General features: G+C 49.4%; 1 protein-coding gene across 5 annotated transcripts; it reads right to left on the reverse strand.

The window, feature by feature from the left end:
* Nucleotides 1-408: 408 nt before the first annotated feature.
* SNX11 (sorting nexin 11) lies at nucleotides 409-16,200 on the reverse strand. Of its 5 annotated transcripts, XM_074979165.1 has the most exons (10): nucleotides 16,128-16,163; nucleotides 14,487-14,725; nucleotides 13,716-13,848; nucleotides 12,713-12,915; nucleotides 8,154-8,205; nucleotides 7,551-7,637; nucleotides 6,163-6,263; nucleotides 5,523-5,621; nucleotides 5,035-5,244; nucleotides 2,449-3,589 (listed from the first exon to the last, which is right to left on the reverse strand). In XM_074979165.1, the coding sequence occupies exons 4-10, from the start codon at nucleotides 12,808-12,810 to the stop codon at nucleotides 3,472-3,474; spliced, it is 765 nt and encodes a 254-aa protein (XP_074835266.1). In that variant the 5' UTR covers nucleotides 12,811-12,915; nucleotides 13,716-13,848; nucleotides 14,487-14,725; nucleotides 16,128-16,163; the 3' UTR covers nucleotides 2,449-3,471. The 5 variants fall into 5 exon arrangements, with proteins under 5 accessions (XP_074835269.1, XP_074835268.1, XP_074835267.1 ...); XM_074979168.1 differs by lacking the exons at nucleotides 2,449-3,589; nucleotides 12,713-12,915; nucleotides 13,716-13,848 and adding exons at nucleotides 409-741; nucleotides 8,426-8,597; XM_074979167.1 differs by lacking the exons at nucleotides 2,449-3,589; nucleotides 12,713-12,915; nucleotides 13,716-13,848 and adding an exon at nucleotides 409-741.
* Between the last annotated feature and the right edge of the window lie 3,302 nt (nucleotides 16,201-19,502).

The following is a 19,502-nucleotide window of genomic DNA, read 5'->3' on the forward strand; positions in this document are numbered from 1 at the left end:
GCTGGGACTAGTCTGCCATGCGAGAGCTTGCTCAGGCAGCTTTTGCCACCTCCCCGTTGTCATTTTGTGAAGTTTCAGTCACAATGTGCAGCAGCTGTCAAAAAGCAGATAGAATGTTGGGACTCATTAAGAAAGGAATAGAGGGTAAGCCAAACAGTATCTGATTGCCGCTATATAAAGCTGTGATACGCCCACAATCTTAAATATGGCCAACAGATGTGGTTGCTTCATCTCAACAAAGATATCTTGGCATTGGAAAAGGTTCCGAAAAGGGCAACAAGCACAAATAAGGGTTTGGAAGAGATGCCTTATGAAGAGCAATTTAAAAGACAGATTTTTCAACTCAGAAAAGAGGAGACTAAGTAGGGACAGGAGAGAGGGCTATAAAAATCACAACAGGTGCAGGAAAAGGGAATAAGCAAAAGTTATTTACTTGTTCCCATAACTGGGATTCAGCAAATTAACAGGTAGCAGGTTTAAAACAAACAAAAGGAAGTTTCTTGTCCCACAGCCCATGCTAGGCTTGTGGAACACCCAGCCAGAGGCTGTTGTGAAGACCAGGACTTTGACAGGGTTCAGAAAACAACCAGCTAAATTGATGGAGGTCCATCAATAGCTGTTAGCCAGGCTAGGCAGGGATGGTGTCTCTGGCCTCTGTCAGGAGCTGGGAATGGGCGACAGTCGGGATCACTTGATGACTCCCTGTTCTGTTCACTCCCTCTGGAGTACCTGCACCGGCTACTGTTGGCAAACAGGATACTGGGTTAGATGGACCTTTGGTCTGACCCACTCTGGCTGTTCTTATGCAGGCATCAAAGCATTCCCTGGAGTGGATTCCCTTAGCTGCAACCCCCCCAGCACCAGAATGTGGCATATAGCCAGGGGCAGGGAGGAAAGCACCTGCTAGCAGGGAGGCATTTAGGAGGCTTCAGTTAGTAGATTTAGCCAACACATCCAGCAACTGAGTTTCTGGTGAGCTGAGTCTTTGGGCTGCTGCCCTGGAGGGACTGAAATCCTGCTCAGCCGATTAGCAGAGCACCCACAGGTGTCAGCATAGGTTTGTCAAGGTCATGTGCATCCACACCTGCTGCAGTGCATATAAAACTTACTCCCCACACCCATGGAAAAAAAAAAATCAGAGGTAATTTTGTCTGGTGAAGGCTGCTGCACTCAAACTGGTGTTGAAGGGCAAACCCCAGGGCAGGCTGTGCCCTCGCAGGTGTCTCTGAGCCAGACAGGCCCTGGCAGAGCCAGCCACATGCCCCAATTCAGTACACCTGGCCTCAGTACCCATTGCTCTTGGCTTGCCTAGAGGTACATGCCTGCCCTGAGTGCTGCTGGCCCTGCTGCTCAAACCGCCACTGCTGGTGCAGTGTGGGGGGCAGTCTGGGGAAGCAGCCACCCCCCACTCCCACCAGGTCTGGCAGTTTTGGCTGGGCAGCCAACCCCACCCGCTCCTGGCTGGAAGTTTCTAGATCAGAGCTGCAGGCACAGCTGGCCTCACAGCTGCACCATTTGGAGCTGTGCTCTATGAATATTCATGAGGCAGCCCCAACCAATCAGCAGAGCAGCTACCATTAGCTAGCATCTGTCAGGTTTTTTAAATGAACTTCTTTTGACATTTTAGATTTTCCTCTGTAGGTTTCGCCCTCCCCTCCCCCCCACATGCCCAAGTAGAGAAGGGGGCAGGGGGAAACAAACCCTCCTGCAGGCTGACACCTGAGTTACACACTCTCTACAAGGTCCTATGCCCACCCAGCCCCAGCCATGAAACTGCACCCAGTGCTGGGTACTCTGCCAGCCTGGCCCCAGCAGCAGGCACACTGCTCGCTGTCAGGGCAGCCTGGGCTGGCACACTCAGGCTCTGCTCACATGGGCTGCGGAACAGGGCAAGTGCTGTGAGGGAAACTGAGTCATGCTGGGCAGTGTTTCTGCCTCGAAGGTGGCCCTCACCTGCCCCCACCCAGCCCTTAGCATGTGCCTGCTCCACTGAGCTCTCACAGGACCAGCCTGCAGCCCCGGCTGGTTCTCAGCCCCACGCAGTAAGCCCGTAACATGGCAGAGGGAACAAAAGACTGGTTATGCACCTGCAGCTGGAGAGGGCTGGCAGGGCGGTCCCAACTTCTGTCCCCTTGCTCCCCATCTCCCCCCAACAAAGCCATACACTGGCACCTCAGGAACCAAGTCCCTCTGCTCCCCCTTGCCAGGGGAGCCCCACTGTGTCATCTCCCCTAGTACCAGGTCTGCTGTCCCAGAGCCAGAGAGAAGCAGGTTCTCTCCCAGGGGGCCACCAGCATACCCTGCCACGAGGAAGACCCCTTCTCCAGGTGCTGCTGGAGGGCCCCACTCCCCACTGTGAAAGCCATCCAGCTCAAAAAGATGCATTTCCCCCTACATGTCACAGTGCTGCCTCCCCCAGGCTGCCAGACACAAAGCACCAGCACCATGTGGCCTGTGTATTCACTTTTATTTCAGGCCAGAGCAGCTCTGCTCAGGGCTGAGGCCAGTGTGCAGTGGGTGGAAAGGCACAGGGAGGTGCCAAGAGCAGCAGCATCAATGGACCCAACAGGCTGAAACAAGAGGGTAGGGCAAGGGGGATCTTTCCTCAGCTGACAGTAGGGATCACCCCCTCTCCCCCTTCACTCTTTCATTGGCTGGTCAGCTCTGACCAGTCCGTGCTAGCCCAAGGTTTGGTCTCCAGCAGAGAAGCAGCTATAGACTTCCCCTGCAGAGGGGCACGCAACCAGCCTTCTGGCCTCATCCTCACCCCCACCACCCACAGCAATGGAGGAATCAACCCTGCTCTCCCCCCACCTCCATGGGAGCTCCCTGCACACCCAGCTGTGCCAGGAAGTGCCCAGGTGTGGAGGTGTATCTGGACCCAGCGTGTGGATTTCCCACTCAGCACAACTGAGGGGAGGCCACCCTGCAGCAGCTGTTTAAATGTGGCTCTCGGGGTGTGCAAAGCAGCACCACTGGCACCTACACAGCTGCTGCCAAGGGGAACACAATGCAGTCTAGCTCTAGAGACAAGAATCCACTGAGCACTGCTGGGCCAGCTGACTGGCCTGCTACAGGGCAAGGGAGGCAGCCACTGGGCCCAGGGATCCAGGAAACAGCTCCTGGAGGATCTGATGAGCCTCAGCCTTCAAGATCCTGCTCCAAGGGGACAGAGGATCAAGCAGCTGGATTTGGGTTCAAACTCCCCCACAAGAGAATGACCAAGCCCTTGGGAGGAACAAACATGGGCTCTACTGAGCACTGGTTCCCTTTGCACAGAGCTCCTGCATCAGCCGAGAACAAGCCCAAAGGCAGCAGGAGGTGGTCAGTAGCTGCTGGCAGTGGAGGGGCTGAGGAAGAGGATGACATGCCCCATATGGTCCCAATCCTTCCCTGCTGGCTAGATCCCCATCTCTCCGCCAAACAAGAGCCATTGCTCCCAGACAGGGCATGCAAGATAGTTGATGCCGCTTAGTCCGTCTCCAGCCGCTCCACCGGAGAATCCGAGTGGTTGTCTTCCATGCCGAAGTCGTTCCAGAGCAATGGGGGTTTCAAGCCACTCTGAAGAGAGGGAGTCCCCAGACCAGCGCTGCTCCAGAGAGAAAGCACAAGAGGGTGAGGAAGGAAGAGGGGTTCCAGGCTAGAGGCTCTGCCTCCCCACTCCAGAACAGACCTGGATGCTCCACCCAGCCTGCCCTGGCTAACAACCTGGAGCAGTGAGGTACTGATGCAGGAGTTGCACAGGCCCTTTGCTCATTCACCCTGCGCTCAGCTCCTGTGACCGCTGGTGCCAAGCGGCCAGCAGCGTTAGGACCTGTGCAGGCCAAACCTTGCTCCCCGTCCAGCTGACCCCCATTGGAGCAATCCTAGGGGGAGCTGGCGAAGTTGTCATTCCCCCACCCCATCACACAAACGCGCCTGGGGGAGGGGGGGGGGGCGGGGAGAGCATCAGGTGGCTTCCTTTCAGCCACCTGCCCCCACCTCTGTGCCATGGGGGCCTCTTCTGCAGCTAGCCGAGGGGCCATACAGAAATTGGTACTAATCCTGGGCACAAGACAGTTCTCTTGTTAAAAGATCTACCACTGTAGCCACAGGTGGGGGAGACAGGAGCTTGGCTGGCATCCTTTCCCCTGCTGAGATCTGTCCTCTCACCTGTGTCAGTCTCCTCTCCTGGCCACTCACCCAGAGCAGAGCCTCTTCAGCCACAAGTATCAGAGAGGTAGCCATGTTAGTCTGTATCTTCGAGAACAACAAGAAGTCCTGTGGCACCTTATAGACTAAGATATTTTGGAGCATTAAGCGGGTCTTTGCCCACGAAAGCTCCTGCTCCAAAATATCTGTCAGTCTATAAGGTGCCACAGGACTTGTTGTTCAGCCACAAGGTGGCTTTGCTACTGGAGCAAGACAATCACTCATCACCCTGGCCATCTGACAATGCTCAGGATGCAGACTCAGCTGAGCTGGGCTGGCCTTGGGTCTAAACCAGGAGGTGTAAGTCCCAAATGTGCAGTGAAGCCAAGGGAAGCAAGGTAAGGGATGAATCTGGTGGGGGCTCAGCACTTAACACGGGGAGCCAGAAAGGAGCCATACAGGGAGCTGAGCCCTTTGGCACATGCAGTCCCTATATTTCCAGGCCTACCGATGCCTCTGGTGCATTGCACATGCTTGTGCCTGCTGAGCACAGATGGACTCTGGACTGATCCTTCCTAGCAGATGGAGCACATCAAGGGGAAAGACTCCAAGCCAGCCAGGACAAATGCTGGAGATCACGTGAATTAAAGCCTCACCGCTCTTGGGAGGATCATACCAAGCACATTTGACTCCACTTGGTCACAACAGCTGATGCAGTGGCTGAGCTGTGGTAAGGCCGATAGCTACATTATGAGCTAGGCTATTGGGGTACTCCTGCTTTGTTTGGAGGAGGCACAACTACACCTGATTAACACAGACCAGCTCCACAAGGGGATTGATGCTTTGCCTGCTCGCAGCTATTGGTCTTGCTGAAAGCCAACGCACTCTCCACTGCCCCAGTACCTGCCATAGTGTTCTGCCCCGGCCCCAAAAGCAGGGCGGGCATCTTCCTGCACCCAGCCGCAGTTTGACATGGCGTAGTGGAGGATAGCATCCGTGACGGTCAGGGGGCTCTGGCCCTGCACGCAGGCCTCTATCTCAGGCACGGACAGCTGGCTCTGCAGGAAGAGATGCAACTGGCTGTCTGACAGGAGCACCACGTTCTGCATTACCCTGGAGAGAGACAGAGTATATACAACACACTGGTCTGCACAACACCATTTCTGTCCCATGGCAGTGTTACCTCCTCCCAATCCAGGCTCCCTGGTGTGAACGTGCCTCCCTGCTTCCCCTCAAGCCAGGGAAACTGAGGAATTAAGCAACCTCTGTCCTACTGGGAAGCAGGGCTGAGAAGTGAATAGCCCCTCACCCATCTCCCAAACCCATTTCGGCTGCACAGTGGAGCAAGTGCCAAGCCAGCCATGTGGGAGAACAGTATCTCTTCCACTCACTTCTCCAGGAACTGCTGGAGCCCCTGTCTCCGATTCTCAATAAACTCATCAGTGCTGCATGCAAAGAAGGTGGATTTCCCTGGCAGCTCCGGGACGGGCCTGAGGGAAAGAGCAGAGGAGGGAAAACAGCTCAGGAGCTGCTGGTTCCTACATCACAGGAAGAGGTGAGGCAGGAGGAGTGGCTCAGCGTCTGACACATGCAAACAGCAGAGTGTGTTTTTACTCACCCAACCTTCAGAGACTGCAGAGATCCTGGGCCCAGCTTTACACAGCCAACCAACCCCTGCTACAGTGAACAGGAAACCCCCAGGGAGAGAAGTCCAGTTCTCACAGAGGCAAAAATTCAGATGCTGAGCTGAAGGAAACCTGGCCCTTGGTTAGGTATGTACATTGGTGCTGGGCACCCACTCATGCCAGCCCAGCATGACCAGCCTCCAGTCAGCTACTAGGGCTCAGCTCACCTGACTTCCACCACCCCATAAAGGAGCCTTAGACTTGGAATTGGTGGGTGCAGTCAACTCTATGGGCCAGTTTCTATTGCCCCAGCTCTCCACTGCCTACAATGCCTCATCCTACAGGAGGGTCAATCTACCCCACATCTCTGCATTCAGGAAGTGAAGAAGGAATTTTACACACTTACACTAAACCAGCATTTTTCTGCAGCTGCTTCCTCAGCCACACAAATTCACGGTACCGTCTGCGCACACACGACGTCTTGGCGGTAAAGGCCTTACTGTTGGTCTGTGAAAGGAGACATGGGAGCAGTGTTCTCTGTAAGCTGAGCGCTTGGGTGGCCGCCCAGGAGAGATTCATTGGATGCCACCCAGCTGATTGGCAGAGCACCCACAGCCGGTGTGTGTTTCTATTGGTGGTGCACATCCACCCATGCCTCAGTGCACATAAGATGTATTCCACACATGGATGGGAAAAAACTGAGAGAACGCAGTGTGGGAGGAGCTGAATGGTCAGAGATGGCTCCTTGTAGGATGCCCAGAGGAGTGGGGGGGGAAAAACAGACAAGCCAGCTCATTCTTCCGATAATGCCCTGCTGTGCCATGTGACCAGGGGAATGTTCTGATCTGAACTAGAACATGACATTAAGTTGCGAGCAGAGCTTCCACACTCATTGACATCAGTGGGAGCAGCAGGACTGAAAGTGCAAACTAGCAGGAGAGTAGGGGGTGAGCATGACTTCATGGCCTGAACGCGGAGCTGAAACCTCGCACAATGCTCTGATCATGGCCCCAACTTGCTGCTGGAACTTGTTCTGACACCCAGGCAATGGGGTCATAGAATCCTAGAACTGGAAGGGACCTCGAGCAGTCATCCAGACCAGTCCCTGCTCTTACATCACAGCCAAGCACCATCAAGACCATCCCAACAGGTGTTCATCTGACCTGCTCTTGAAAATCTCCAATGATGGAGATTCCACAACCTCCGTAGGCAATTTATTCCAGTGCTTCACCACCCTGACAGTTAGGAAGCTTTTTCTGATATCCAGCCTAAACCTCCCTTGCTGAAATTTCATTAATAACTGTAATTACCTAAAGAGGTGCCCACAGAGGCAGCTTCCCCTCTGGTTGGGGGCAAGAGATAAAAGATCAGCTAGTTAAAGCCCAGATAACTAGACAGTGCTAAGCAAGCCCTATGCAGAAGAATGCTGCAGCCACCTCTGCAAGGGGATGGGATCAAACTGCATTAACTACAAAGGGGAATTTTGGCCAAGGAGCCTCTTTCAGAGTTACTATCAGAGCAGACTGGGCAGTCTTCTCGGAAGCCAGCATTGAATGTGTCCAGCTGGAAGCACGGACAGGCAGAGCTGACCACACTGGGATTTGAAGTGGCTGGAGTGGAGCAGCCCTGGGGCTGAGTGTCCAGCGCCCTGCACAGCCTCGTACACCACTACAAAGCAGTGCCAGATTGGAAGGTAGCATTTTACACCTGGCTAGGCACTGGGGATGGAGACACCCCAGGGCAGTGTCAGAGTCGGGGCCATTCCCACAGTCCCCTCAGCCGCTCTGCACTCACATGGAGGAAGATTTTGTAATCCACATAGGAATTCCAGGAGCCTTCGTTCTGGATCCGAGGGTCCTGAACACGTACAGTGGTCAGCTCCTGAGGGCAGAGAAACATTGCCTTACTCCAAGGAGAGGTTTGCAACAGTCCCATGCAAGCCTGCTCGTGACCTCCTTTCACCAAGCTGTCACCTGCAGCCCAGAGCAGCCAGTGGCAAGGCCTGCAAGTGAAGTGACAGAACAGGCAAGTGCTGCTGCCTTGGAGAAGAGGGTAGAGAATCTCAGGAGCACCTGACTCCGGAGAGGAAGCAGGCTGAGATTCATTCTCCCTGCAGAATCTCCCCAAACTAGTTCTCCCACCCCTCTGACCCTTTCAGGCCCACACTGCAGCAGCTGTACTAGGCAGACAGCACCTGCCCTGACCACCCCTCCTGGCCCTGCAAACCATGCTTGTCAGCCAAGGGTTCCCCACATGCACAGCTCCCGGTTAGCTAGCGCTAACTCACTCACCACTCCAGTTCCCCCTTGGTTTGACTTCAAAGCCTCCATGCGCCCCGCAACCTGCCAGCCCCCCAACCCCAGAACAGGAGAGAGCAAAAACTTGGGAGAGCCTTACTTCTTGCTCTTGATTCTCCAACATCCTACAGCCAGAGCCCAGAGAGAAACATCTGTCCAGATGAAAGCAAACAGACAGACCCCCAGTTAGAGGAGGCAGATCTGACACTAGGAGACAGGTGTGTAGACTTGCCACTGGCTCACATGGTCAGTTCCCCTGCACTCCTTCCTCTCTCCACACCAGGTCCCACATTTCCCTCCCCCCACCAGAAAGATTCCCCCTACACCAGGACTCCCCATTTTCTGCCTGCTCAGTCCCACAGCTGTGTGCACCTCTCTTCTGCCTTCTCTCATGCCAGGGTCCTCCTTCTCCACCCTGACGCCAGAGGTACCAAGTGCCCTTCTCCGACTGGTTACTTCTCTTCTGTCTGGGAGATCACTAATTCAGGTTTCTTAAGCAAAGCTGCCTTGGGATAAGAGGGAACGTCCTCTCATGGACTGATAACTGGTTAAGAGACAAGAAACAAAGGGTAGGGATAAATGGTCAGTTTTCAGACTGGAGAGTGGTTAACTAGTGGTGTACCCCAGTGGTCCATATGAGGACCAATCCTATTCAACATATCTATAAATGATCTGGAGAAGGGGGAAACAGTGAAGTGGCAAACATCTGTAGGTGATACAAAACTGCTCAAGACAGTTCAGTCCAAAGCAGACTGAAGAGTTTCAAAAGGATCTCACAAAACTAGGTAACTGTGCAACAAAAATGGCAGATGAAATTCAATGTTGATAAACGCACAGCAATGCCTACTGGAACCCATAATCCCAACTGTAGATATAAAATGATGAGAACAAAATTAGCTATTATCAGTCAAGAGAGATCTTAGAGAGTCACTGTGGATAATTCTCTGAAAACCATCCACTCAACGTGCAGCGGCAGTCAACCAAGCAAACAGAGTGTTGGGAATCATTAAGAGATACTAAGACAAAGAATATCTTTTTGCTGCTATATAAATCCATGGCACACTAACGTCTTGAATACTGCCCAAAGATGTGGTCACCTCATCTCAAAGATATCTTGGCATTGGAAGAGGTTCAGAAGAGGGCAAGAAAAAGGATTAGGGGTTAAGAGCCTTGTGAGGGGAAATTAATAAGAGAGGGACTTTTCCTCTTAAAAAAGAGAAGACTAAGGGGGGACATAATAGAAGTCTATAAAATCATGACTGGTGTGGAGAAAGTGACTAAAGATGAGTTATTTACTCCATCCCACAATGTGAAAATGAGGTGTCACCAAAAGGAAATAAATAGGTAGCATATTTAAAGCCCACAAAAGGAAGTATTTCTTCGCACAATGCACAGTCAACCTGCGGAACTCCTTGCCAGAGGATGTTGTGAAGTCTAAGACTATAAACAGGGCTCAGAAAAGGGCTAGATAAATTCATGGAGGACAGGTCCATCAATGGCTCTTAGCCAGGATGAGCGGGGGGGGAGCCCCTAGCTCCTTCTGGTTTGACGCTAGGAATACCCAACAGAGGAGAGATCCTTGGATGATTCCCTGTAAGGTCCCTGTCATTGCCCACTGTTGGAAGACAAGACACTGGGTTAGATGGTCCCTTGCTCTGACTCAGAATGGGCCTTCTTATGCACTAAACCATTTGGAGGAGAGGCACAGCAGCGATGGTGGGGGTTGTTCTACTGGAAGAAAGTAACAGAACTCAGCAACGAGTTCTTTGCTGTACAGCCTGTTTGCAGATGTGCTTGAAGCTGTGGATCTGGTAAAGGGTTAACAAAGTCTCTGTACCTCCCCCCTCCCCATTTTCCCCCCCAAAAATGCGATTCTACCCAGAGATGTCTATTGATCAGACCCCATGTTCAGAAGCTACCATGTTCTATACATCATCAGACTGAGTGCCCTGCCTTGTAAGTTCAGCCAACAAAGGTGCAAGGGGAGTCCCCCATGTGCCCCATGAACAGAATAATGCACAGGAAAGGACAACATGTCAGATCTATATTAGCCTCCTCACATCAATGGGGACAGGGGTTGAAAAATGAACACCACCAGTGATGTAGTGATATGGACCTAACACCCCAGTGCAGACAGCATGATGTAGATAGCACTTCTGCCAACATAGATACGTCTCTGAGAGATGAACTGAAGCACAGTTCACCCATCAGAATAAGAGCATCTTCACGAAAGCACTACAGGAGCATGGCCACACCCTTTAGCTCATCATGGGAAGACGCGTCCTCAAGCAGGCCCTCCTAGCAGCGATGCTCAGCCCTGCCGTATGGGAGAACTGGGTTCACAGCTGAGCATCTCATTGCAGCAAGGGGAACTGACTCTGTATCACAGATGCTGCAAGGGTGCTTGGGTCTGAATAGCAATAGCACCCACACTGAGGGACAAACCTGCAGGTGGATTGTATAGACCATTCAAAAAACACTTGTGGAGAGAGGTTTTACCTTTTTGTAGCACCTCATTCCACAGCCCTTTCCAGTCTGTGTACACAGCATACTGAAATGCTGCCAGCTCTGGTGAGGAACAATATTCCACAGCTGCACAGCAGTATCAGAGACTGATTTAGGTAAAGGTCCTTTCATAAGAAGAGTGACCTAGGATCTTTAGCTATGCAGGGCTGAAAGAACCCTGCTTTGAAGGTCTAGTCCAAATGGCCTGCATGCAGGATGTGTGGACTGTCACTTTACCTTGGAAAGGTGAAGGGTTGAGTTAGCCTCACTAGATTTTTTTTTTTTTTTTTTTTTTTTTTTTTTTAAAAAACTGCTGCCAGCCACCTTTTCGTCCCCTGCCTCCAGGTAATTATTACGCTTTGCGCCCCACCCCAAATCTTCCTTTACAGATAGGCTGTTTCTGATTAGAAATGCAACCTTTCTGTTCTGTGTATCGCACCTAGCACAATGTTGTGGTGATGCACATCATAGCAACTGGTGCTCCGAGAGGAGCTTAGTTGAGTTCTCCAGACTAGGGCTACGTCTACACGTGCCCCAAACTTCGAAATGGCCATGCAAATGGCCATTTCGAAGTTTACTAATGAAGCGCTGAAATGCATATTCAGCGCTTCATTAGCATGCGGGCGGCAGCGGCGCTTCAAAATTGACACAGGTTGCCACCGCGCAGCACGTCCAGACGGGGCTCCTTTTCAAAAGGACACCACCTTCTTCGAAGTCCCCTTATTCCCATGAGCTCATGGGAATAAGGGGACTTCGAAGTAGGCGGGGCCCTTTCGAAAAGGAGCCCCGTCTGGACGCGCCGCACGGCGGCAAGGCGCGTCAATTTCGAAGCGCCGCTGCCGCCCGCACGCTAATGAAGCGCTGAATATGTATTTCAGCGCTTCATTAGTAAACTTCGAAATGGCCACTTGCATGGCCATTTCGAAGTTTGGGGCACGTGTAGACACGGCCTAAGAGCTCAGTTGAAAGGACAGTTCCTAGCTACCCCCTTCTCAGACCTTTGTGGCTGTTTTAATACCAGCCATGCAGGTGCAAAAACATAAGCCTGTGGTTTGGATTCATCAGGTGCTGGATGTACGCAGGCTGGAGGATGGCTAAAGATGGGCCTCAGCTTCTGTTACACCGCAGAGGAAATAATTCTCTTAAAATAACCTGTTACTTTCCTTCACTCCCTATGCTGAGAACATGACTGATTTTTTTCAGTTCACCCTAACAAAAGCTCTGCCCAGCCCAGTAAATTCCTGTGGCAGAAAGACAGCAAGCAGATACCCCAACCTCAGAAACATGATAACCCTCCCCAGCCCTGGTTTTTAGTCTCATCACAATGTACCTGCCTCAATTGTGTGTTTTGCCAACACCCACGCAACCTCTGGGGAAGGATTACACTTCAACCTGTGCTAGCCTCTCAAGCAACGTCCCTGCTAGCCTTTTCCATCCCTGGGCCGGACTGTTTTCATTCTTGTGCAAATGAAACGTTTTACACCATGCACCTACTTGTGTAAGTGTACACCACCAGCAGAAACAAGACCCATCCCAGAGCGCCCACAGCTAATTAGAAGGGCAGCATTTACAACTGAGCAGCTGCACACGTGCGGCTTATACGGAACACTGCTCCCAAGTTGTCCTGATAAGCGATTCAGTGGCATCCGTGTCACATGGTGGTTAGAGCAAGAGACCACACCACTATCATCAGCTCTTGGACAAGCAGCACAACCCTTGTGCCTCACCTTCCCATCAGTAATTCAACATTTGTACTGCTGTAGCCCACTGGCCACAAGCCAGACCCCACGGTGCAGTATAAACACCCATCTTTGTCGCAACAAAGGGTTAACCAACTTTTGTAAAGCATCTGGGAAGAACTGAATAAGAGGCGGAGGCTCTTGTAGTAGCCACCAAGCTTTAACAATTGAGTTATATCCATTATGTACCACTTCCCTTGCTCTACCCCTTCAGTGATTCCCAGCTGTATTTGCTGGCCCATCAGTCAATTTGCTGCACCATTAAGTGCTGGCTGTTGGGAATACCCATTCGCAGCATAATTGGCTTCAACTCTCAATAGTTTGAAGAGAAACAAAGTGAACAACAAACTGTGGCCACAGTCCAGCCAGTGGGACCCTGCAGATTTGCAAGATAAGGCTCTGAAACCAGTTTAACCTGCTTTCTATGTTGCAGACACATTTGGATCCCTCATCAGGGCAGCTGGAGCGTGTCCTGCATTCCCTTCTTCCAGCTGGATAGTCTGCAGCCTGCATTTGAGGGATAGATGTATGGCTTTGACTGCAGTGTTGCTGGAGTGACGTCTGTCCCAGAATATTAGCAAGACAGGGTGGATGAGGTAATTAATATTGGACCAGTTTCTGTTGGGGAACAAGACAAGCTTTTGAGCTTACAGAGCTCTTTGTCAGGCCCAGGAAGCACATGCAGTGTCACAGCCAAATACAAGCTGGAACAGATTATTTAGCATAAGGAGTTAACCCACAATTCAAGAGCCCATTCCATGTGAAGTGATACATTACCCCCTCTCCTGTCATAGGGGCCAAACCCAGGATAAACACCTTCACCAAACAAGCTGGGTATGGTACTATCTTTTATCCAGCCAAGGTCTGTGGGTGGAAGAAAGACACCCAAAAAGGACACTCTGCCAGCGAGTTAGATCATATCCAGGAAAGGGCCATCCCAACACTCTGAACCTGCTTCAACACAGAAGGAAAACCAAACTGAACCACACATCCCTATCTATCACTCACCATCCTGCCCTGTAATTTATCAAACTACAACCCACACTTAACAGGGCAACATCTACACAAAAATCCATCTTGAACCCCCTTGGCAGGCCTTCAAACACCCCAAGCTCTCCAGGATCAACTTAACACAGCACCAGACCCTGTCAGCACACTTCAACACATCTCCATTGTTACAATGGCCAACGCTGTGACGAATCTCTCTGGACTAACATTGTGTGAAAAAAAGAAGAATGAGAAGGGACAAAACAGCTTTCAAGTATCCAAAAGGTTGTTACAAGGAAGAGAGAAAAAAATAGTCTGCTTAACCTCTGAGGACAAAACAAAAGGCAACAGTGTTAAATTTCAGCAAGAGGTTTAGGCTGGACATTAGGAAAAGCTTCTTGTCAGAGTGGTTAAGCACCAGAATAAGTTACCTGGAGAGGTTGTGGAATCTGCATCCTCAGAAATATTTAAGAGCAGGTTGTGTGCAGAATATATGTGAAAATATGGCCCTGGCTTTGAGTGCTGGCCACCTGAACAAACAAGATGTGGCATATACATCACCCCCTGGGGAGAACATGAGAGAACAGATCACACATGAGATGATAGTCACATTGCTTAATGCAATAATGGAAGTTGCTCAGATAGTACAGTGAGGAAGAACAGATCAAAACATATAGAAGAGAACCAGCACCAGATGGCTTAACTCCCATGATCCCTCTCCTCCCCAGATATGCACAGTTAACACTGTTGCACCCAGGAAGTAGCTTAAAAGCATCAGTCCTGTTCTCATAGTCTCATATATCCAGAAGGGACCACTAATCTGATCTCCTATCAGTTTAGCTAAATTAGAAACACATAGGCAGAGACGAGGGGAATCAATAGTTGCCAAATAGCATCAAATTGGAAAGAAGAATTCAATTTTCCAGCAACTGAATGGCAGAGGACCCAGCCTAGCCTATGTGCCCAAATGAGACAGAAGCCGGAGAAAAAAGACTGAGGGATGATAAGACAGATTATTTATGGTGTGTTGACATGGGAGATGATTTCTGATCAGTTCCATATACATGGATACTCTTACACCTTATCTGAATCAGCAATGGATTAAGATCAGGTGCAGAATAAAGCAGTTTTACTCTAGAATAAGAGTATTTACACATGGAGTTAATCAGGACCAGAGAATCCATCTGAAATTGACACCTTACCTTATTCCTGATTCATTTTCATGCCATTAGAAGAGGTTAGGTGCAAGGGGAAACTTTTGGATCACCGTGCAAAGACTATCTGGACCTCTCAGAATTTCTTTTGAAGACCTGGTCATGATGATTTTTTCCTCTGATAGTCCCTAGGGCACCTGCTTACTGGTTTTAGGGAAGGCACTGCTGTCTGGTGTTCACTTGTACATTAGAGATGAGAAGGAAATATAAGGTGGTGCTCTGAGGCCCTATAGGAGACAATGTTATACTCACTGTGTAGACAGATCTTAACCCCGTCATCTCTGGCTGTGGAAGAGCACTTTATATAACCAGAAACACGATTTTAACCAAGTAGTTAGTAACATGTGCTTTTAAAGAAATTTAATGCCTCATACTAGGAGTGAATTTTTAATATTCAAGTTGTCACTCTGCTTTTTGGTGGATTTTTCAGAGGATAGCTTTATGTGTGTTTGTTTTTTGTTTTTTTTTTTTTTAAACAAAAAAGTTCTTAGCCCTCTTGACTGTGGAAACTGTGCTTTAAAATGTGACCCTTAGAGACTCAAAACTAAAAGCTAAATTTTAAAAAACTATTCTCTTTGAATCTCAAGATTTTAACCTGATCTCATGACTGACTCACGATTCCTAAACAGTTCCAGTTGACAATGCTAAGGGTGTCTTTACTAAGTTTAGCTAAATCAGTATGTGAACCAATTTAAAATTCAATTAATGCCACTCTGAATACAGGCCAGGGCCTTAGTTTTGTTGTGAAGTATAAAAGACATCTAGGAGACCCTACAGGAAAATTTAAGAGTGTTTTTTGGTGGTGGTCTTTTTTTTTTTTTTTTTAAGGCCTTAAAATAAAGAACACTAGCTTGTCTCTTTTGCAGAAGAGCTTCCCAGAAGAGTCAAATGTTTGCTTGAGGGCTCTCACATCCTCTTCTTCCTCCCTAACTGAGGGTGTGTACTTCCTTGGCCTCCCCAGTGTTTGTTGAGAAAACATTTCAAAATCCCCAAGGTTTTTTTAAACCGTCTGAATGAAAGTTACCACCACACTGTGTACAAGCTTTGGCCACACTGGGCATTTCTGTCCAGAAACCCCCACCAGTTCCATTACCTGCACTGCTAACCTGGTGTTGGCATCCCAGTTAATGGGGGGATTCAGACCCAAGGCTGGGCCAAGACTCCAAGCAACCTGGAAGTCTCTGTGCCAAGAGCCAACTAAGATCTAGATTCCCAAGGAAAGTCTTGTGGGCTGGGTTTGCAGGAAAAGAAGGGAACCGGTCCCACTTCATTGCTTCTTTTGCAGGACACCTTCAGATTAAACGTGTTTGCTCAGGACCGTCTTTCAAACGGGGTCGATTCCAAAGCCAGACTTGACTCGCCTTTGACTCTCCCTTCCCGAGAAGCTGCATAATTTGATGGCACCCCGTCCCCCTCAAGCCTTTGGAAAAGGGAACAACCCCCATACCACCCCCTTTGGACATGACTCCCTCCCCATACCCAATACCCCCCTTACCCCCTCCCCACTTTGGACACGGGTCCCGCCCCCAAGTGCCCCCCACACATTTTCCACGTGGTTGCCTCCCCGCTCCACACCCCCCAGCGCCCCCTGACACCCCCGGCCCCTTTAAAACTGCCCCGACTGCTCACCTCCTCGGCAGGACAGCAGTAGCTAGCCAGGGCGGCGCCTTTAAGAGGCGACAGGCTGGGTCCTGGTCCCTTATACCGGTGCACCAGGGCTTATTCCGGTGAGAGCCCGGGGCAAGCTGGGAGCTGTAGTTCTAGTCTTGCAGGGCTCCGCCCCTTCGCCCGGTGGAGAGGCTGAGCAGGAGAGAAAGCGAGAAAGCAAGAAACTAGGAAAAGAGAGAGAGGGACACACCAGGGTGACAGACAGACATAAACAAACAAATAAATAAATAAATAAATGCTGGTGTGAAGAGGCAGGCAAAGACAGGGAAGAGGTCGAAATGAAAGACAAAGGAAGAAGAGTGAGAGAGATGGACAAAGGAGAGCCTGGGAGGGGCTGGGAGATGAGTGTGCTGGAAGAAAGAAGAGGTGGAATCCACCACATGCTCTCACATCAACACAGCCCTGTCTATGCAGGGTTACAGTTAGTAAAAGGAAATCTGAATAACACCTTTGAAAGACAAAGCTGGGAGCTTAACTTAATCATTTTGCTTGATACTCAACATGATGGACTGCATAGGAACACTGGATTTATTAGTGCTACAGGCTAAACCCCCTGCCCCCCCCCATATTCCTCCTCTATTTCCCTTCCTCCAAGGTGCAGCAAAGGGGACTTCACTTTGGCCAGGTCTACACTGGCCGCAATTTCCTGGGGCACCATTTTGTGCATGCACGAAATAGCGCATTCTGGGGTCAATGTCAACCCCAGAACACCTTGTGAGCTGCAAGGATTGAGGAATGTCAGCAGGAGGAGCACTTGCGTTGACATTCTGCAGTGAGAACAGGGACCAAAGTCAACAGCTGTAGAATCGATTTTAGGTGCACAATTGGCATACCTCAAATTGCACAGCAGCCATCAACATTCCCGGTAAGTGTGGATGTAGCCTTTGAATAGTCCCTTGACTTGTGGTAGCTGCTTACGCTAAACAATCTGTTCAGCCGAGTACTCTGACTACATTTCCCAGGCCTGAAGCAGAGCACTGAGAAGCTTGAAAGCTTGTCTCTTTCACCAGCAGAGGTTAGTCCAATAAAAGACCTTACCTCCTCAGCCTTGTCTCTCTAATATCTTGGGACGAATATGGCTACTAGAATACCACATATCACCAGAGGACAGCAGAAACACCCTTCCCCAGCCCTCCATCCATCTTATAACCCTCTCCTATTTCACCAAGTCCTTTGCCACTTAGTCCATAGGGGATTTTTGGACATAGGACATGTAGCCAACTACCATTCTTTTGTCATAATTCTCACGTCATTTGACTTTTTTTTCTGAAACCATCTTATTAGGTAGGAATTTCAGGTTTCATTTAAAATAAAGTATATTTCTAGCCCTCATGAGTGCACAGAAGGTTTAAACATATGAACTGAGTGAACTCTACAGGCTCAGAAAACAGAACTCCAGGCTCAAAGCCAGAAGAACAAAAGGAGTGTTCTCTTTTTTCTTTGAACAGGGTAAGCAGCCTTCTTTCACATTACATGTGGTTAGTACTACAACCACTTTCTCTCCTGTTTCAGTTTGCTTTAACCAACATAAAACTACCCAAGCAGCAAAGTGTTGAAGAGAGGATGTGATGGTGTAACTACCAACAGGTAGACTTGAACCTAGGCCTTCTGGAGCTTAGTGCTTGGGCACCTACAGTTTGAGCTAAAAGTCATCTGGCTGGCAGTTAAGACTATGTAGGAAGCTAGTTCTTTCTCTGTAAGTGGTTTAGGTACTACCACATGGGACAATAAGTGTGTGCGTTACATCAGGAATGTTTTGTTCAGGCCCAGTAACAGGAGTCTCTAGGGAGTCAATATCCCTACCACCTGACTGTGCCAACCTTTGGTAAATCAACTTTCTCCATCCATGTGCAGAATAAATTTTATGTGCACCAAGGCATGTAAGACTGTGCGCCACCAGGAGAAACACATGCCTAACTCTGGGCACTCTGCTAATCAGAATTTCTCCTGAGTAGCCTCGCAAGCACACAGCTTGCAGGGAACATTGAACTTGACCCATTTTGCTTGGCTGAGTTCTGCAAATACAGATCATTCCCGTGTGTTTGTCAGTAATCATCAATGTGGTACCCTGACAGGTCTCCTATTCCATCTATAATGATAATTGTTCATCTACATGCATATGCTCCCTCTGTATATTATATTAGCCCTGTGCAATTGGTTAATATAGTAGACTCCAAGAGAGCCCCAAAGGACTACAAAATCAGAAAAGGCTCAAAGGCATCCAGCCAGGTTTATTGTCAAACGAAGTACAGTACTAGTTGTCAGCAAACTCTACCAAACCACTATGCATATGCACCCTGTGACAATGGATTCAGCTCAGACAAGGAGAGGTCTTGCTGCCCTATAGGCAGTACCCCTTGGAGTACATTTTTATACATAGGTACAAACAAGTTACACATCACTCCTGAGGTGTCAGGTTGCCACGCTCTGAAGTTGCTTAGTTACAGCTCATTACCTTGTGTGTGAGGGTTCTGTCACTATCTGTCATGAAGTCATTTTAGACCGTGTCCTGAACCTAGGTTGGTATATTCCCGTTATCTGTGAGGTATGTGCCGGTACTGAGATGTTTAACAAGGTGTTCTACTACACTCCCTCTGGAATGGGTTTATGGCCTGTGCTCAGCACCTCTTAGGTATGAGTGTTTCCATAATATCTGCCCTGCTCTTGGCAACTTCTGTGTGTAAGAGCCTGCCTCTTTTCTCACAGCTTCCCTTTTCTTTCTATCAGCAAAGTCTTGACCATTGTGGTCTAAGCCTCAGGCCTCACACCAGACCTGTGATACCTGGGCTTATGTTTCAGGCCCACACCTTTCATACATGCAGAAATTTGTGGGTATGCATGAGCATGCACAACCCATCGGTATAATGTATATTGTAGTTCTCCTACAAAGAATTGCTCAAAGATCTCACCACCATTAAGTAATATAGCCACAGGGGAACACACTGGCATCGAAGCTCCTGGGGCCTTTTCTTCCCAAATAACAGTGGCTGTTGGGTATCTTAAGGTGTTTTATCAGTGTATTGTTTTCTAGTATGTTACAGTGAACAGTGTTGTGTTATATCTGTGTTATATTATATTAAGCACCCCAATGACCTCGGTCAAGGGACTGACGATGATGATATTATATTGCATTGTATTGTTTTTTGGTGTATTGTTGTGTAATGTGCTCTAGTGCAACCTTTCTCAACCAGGGGTACATGTACACTTGGGGGCACTCAGGTCTTCTCAGGTACATCAACTTGCCTAGTTTCACAGCAAGCTACATAAAAACACTAGTAAAGTCAGTACAATCTAAAAGTTCATTCAGACAGTAACTTGTTTCTATTGCTTCATATG

This window comes from Carettochelys insculpta, chromosome 28 (genome assembly GCF_033958435.1).
Source record: "Carettochelys insculpta isolate YL-2023 chromosome 28, ASM3395843v1, whole genome shotgun sequence".
In the NCBI taxonomy this organism is placed as follows: domain Eukaryota; kingdom Metazoa; phylum Chordata; order Testudines; family Carettochelyidae; genus Carettochelys; species Carettochelys insculpta.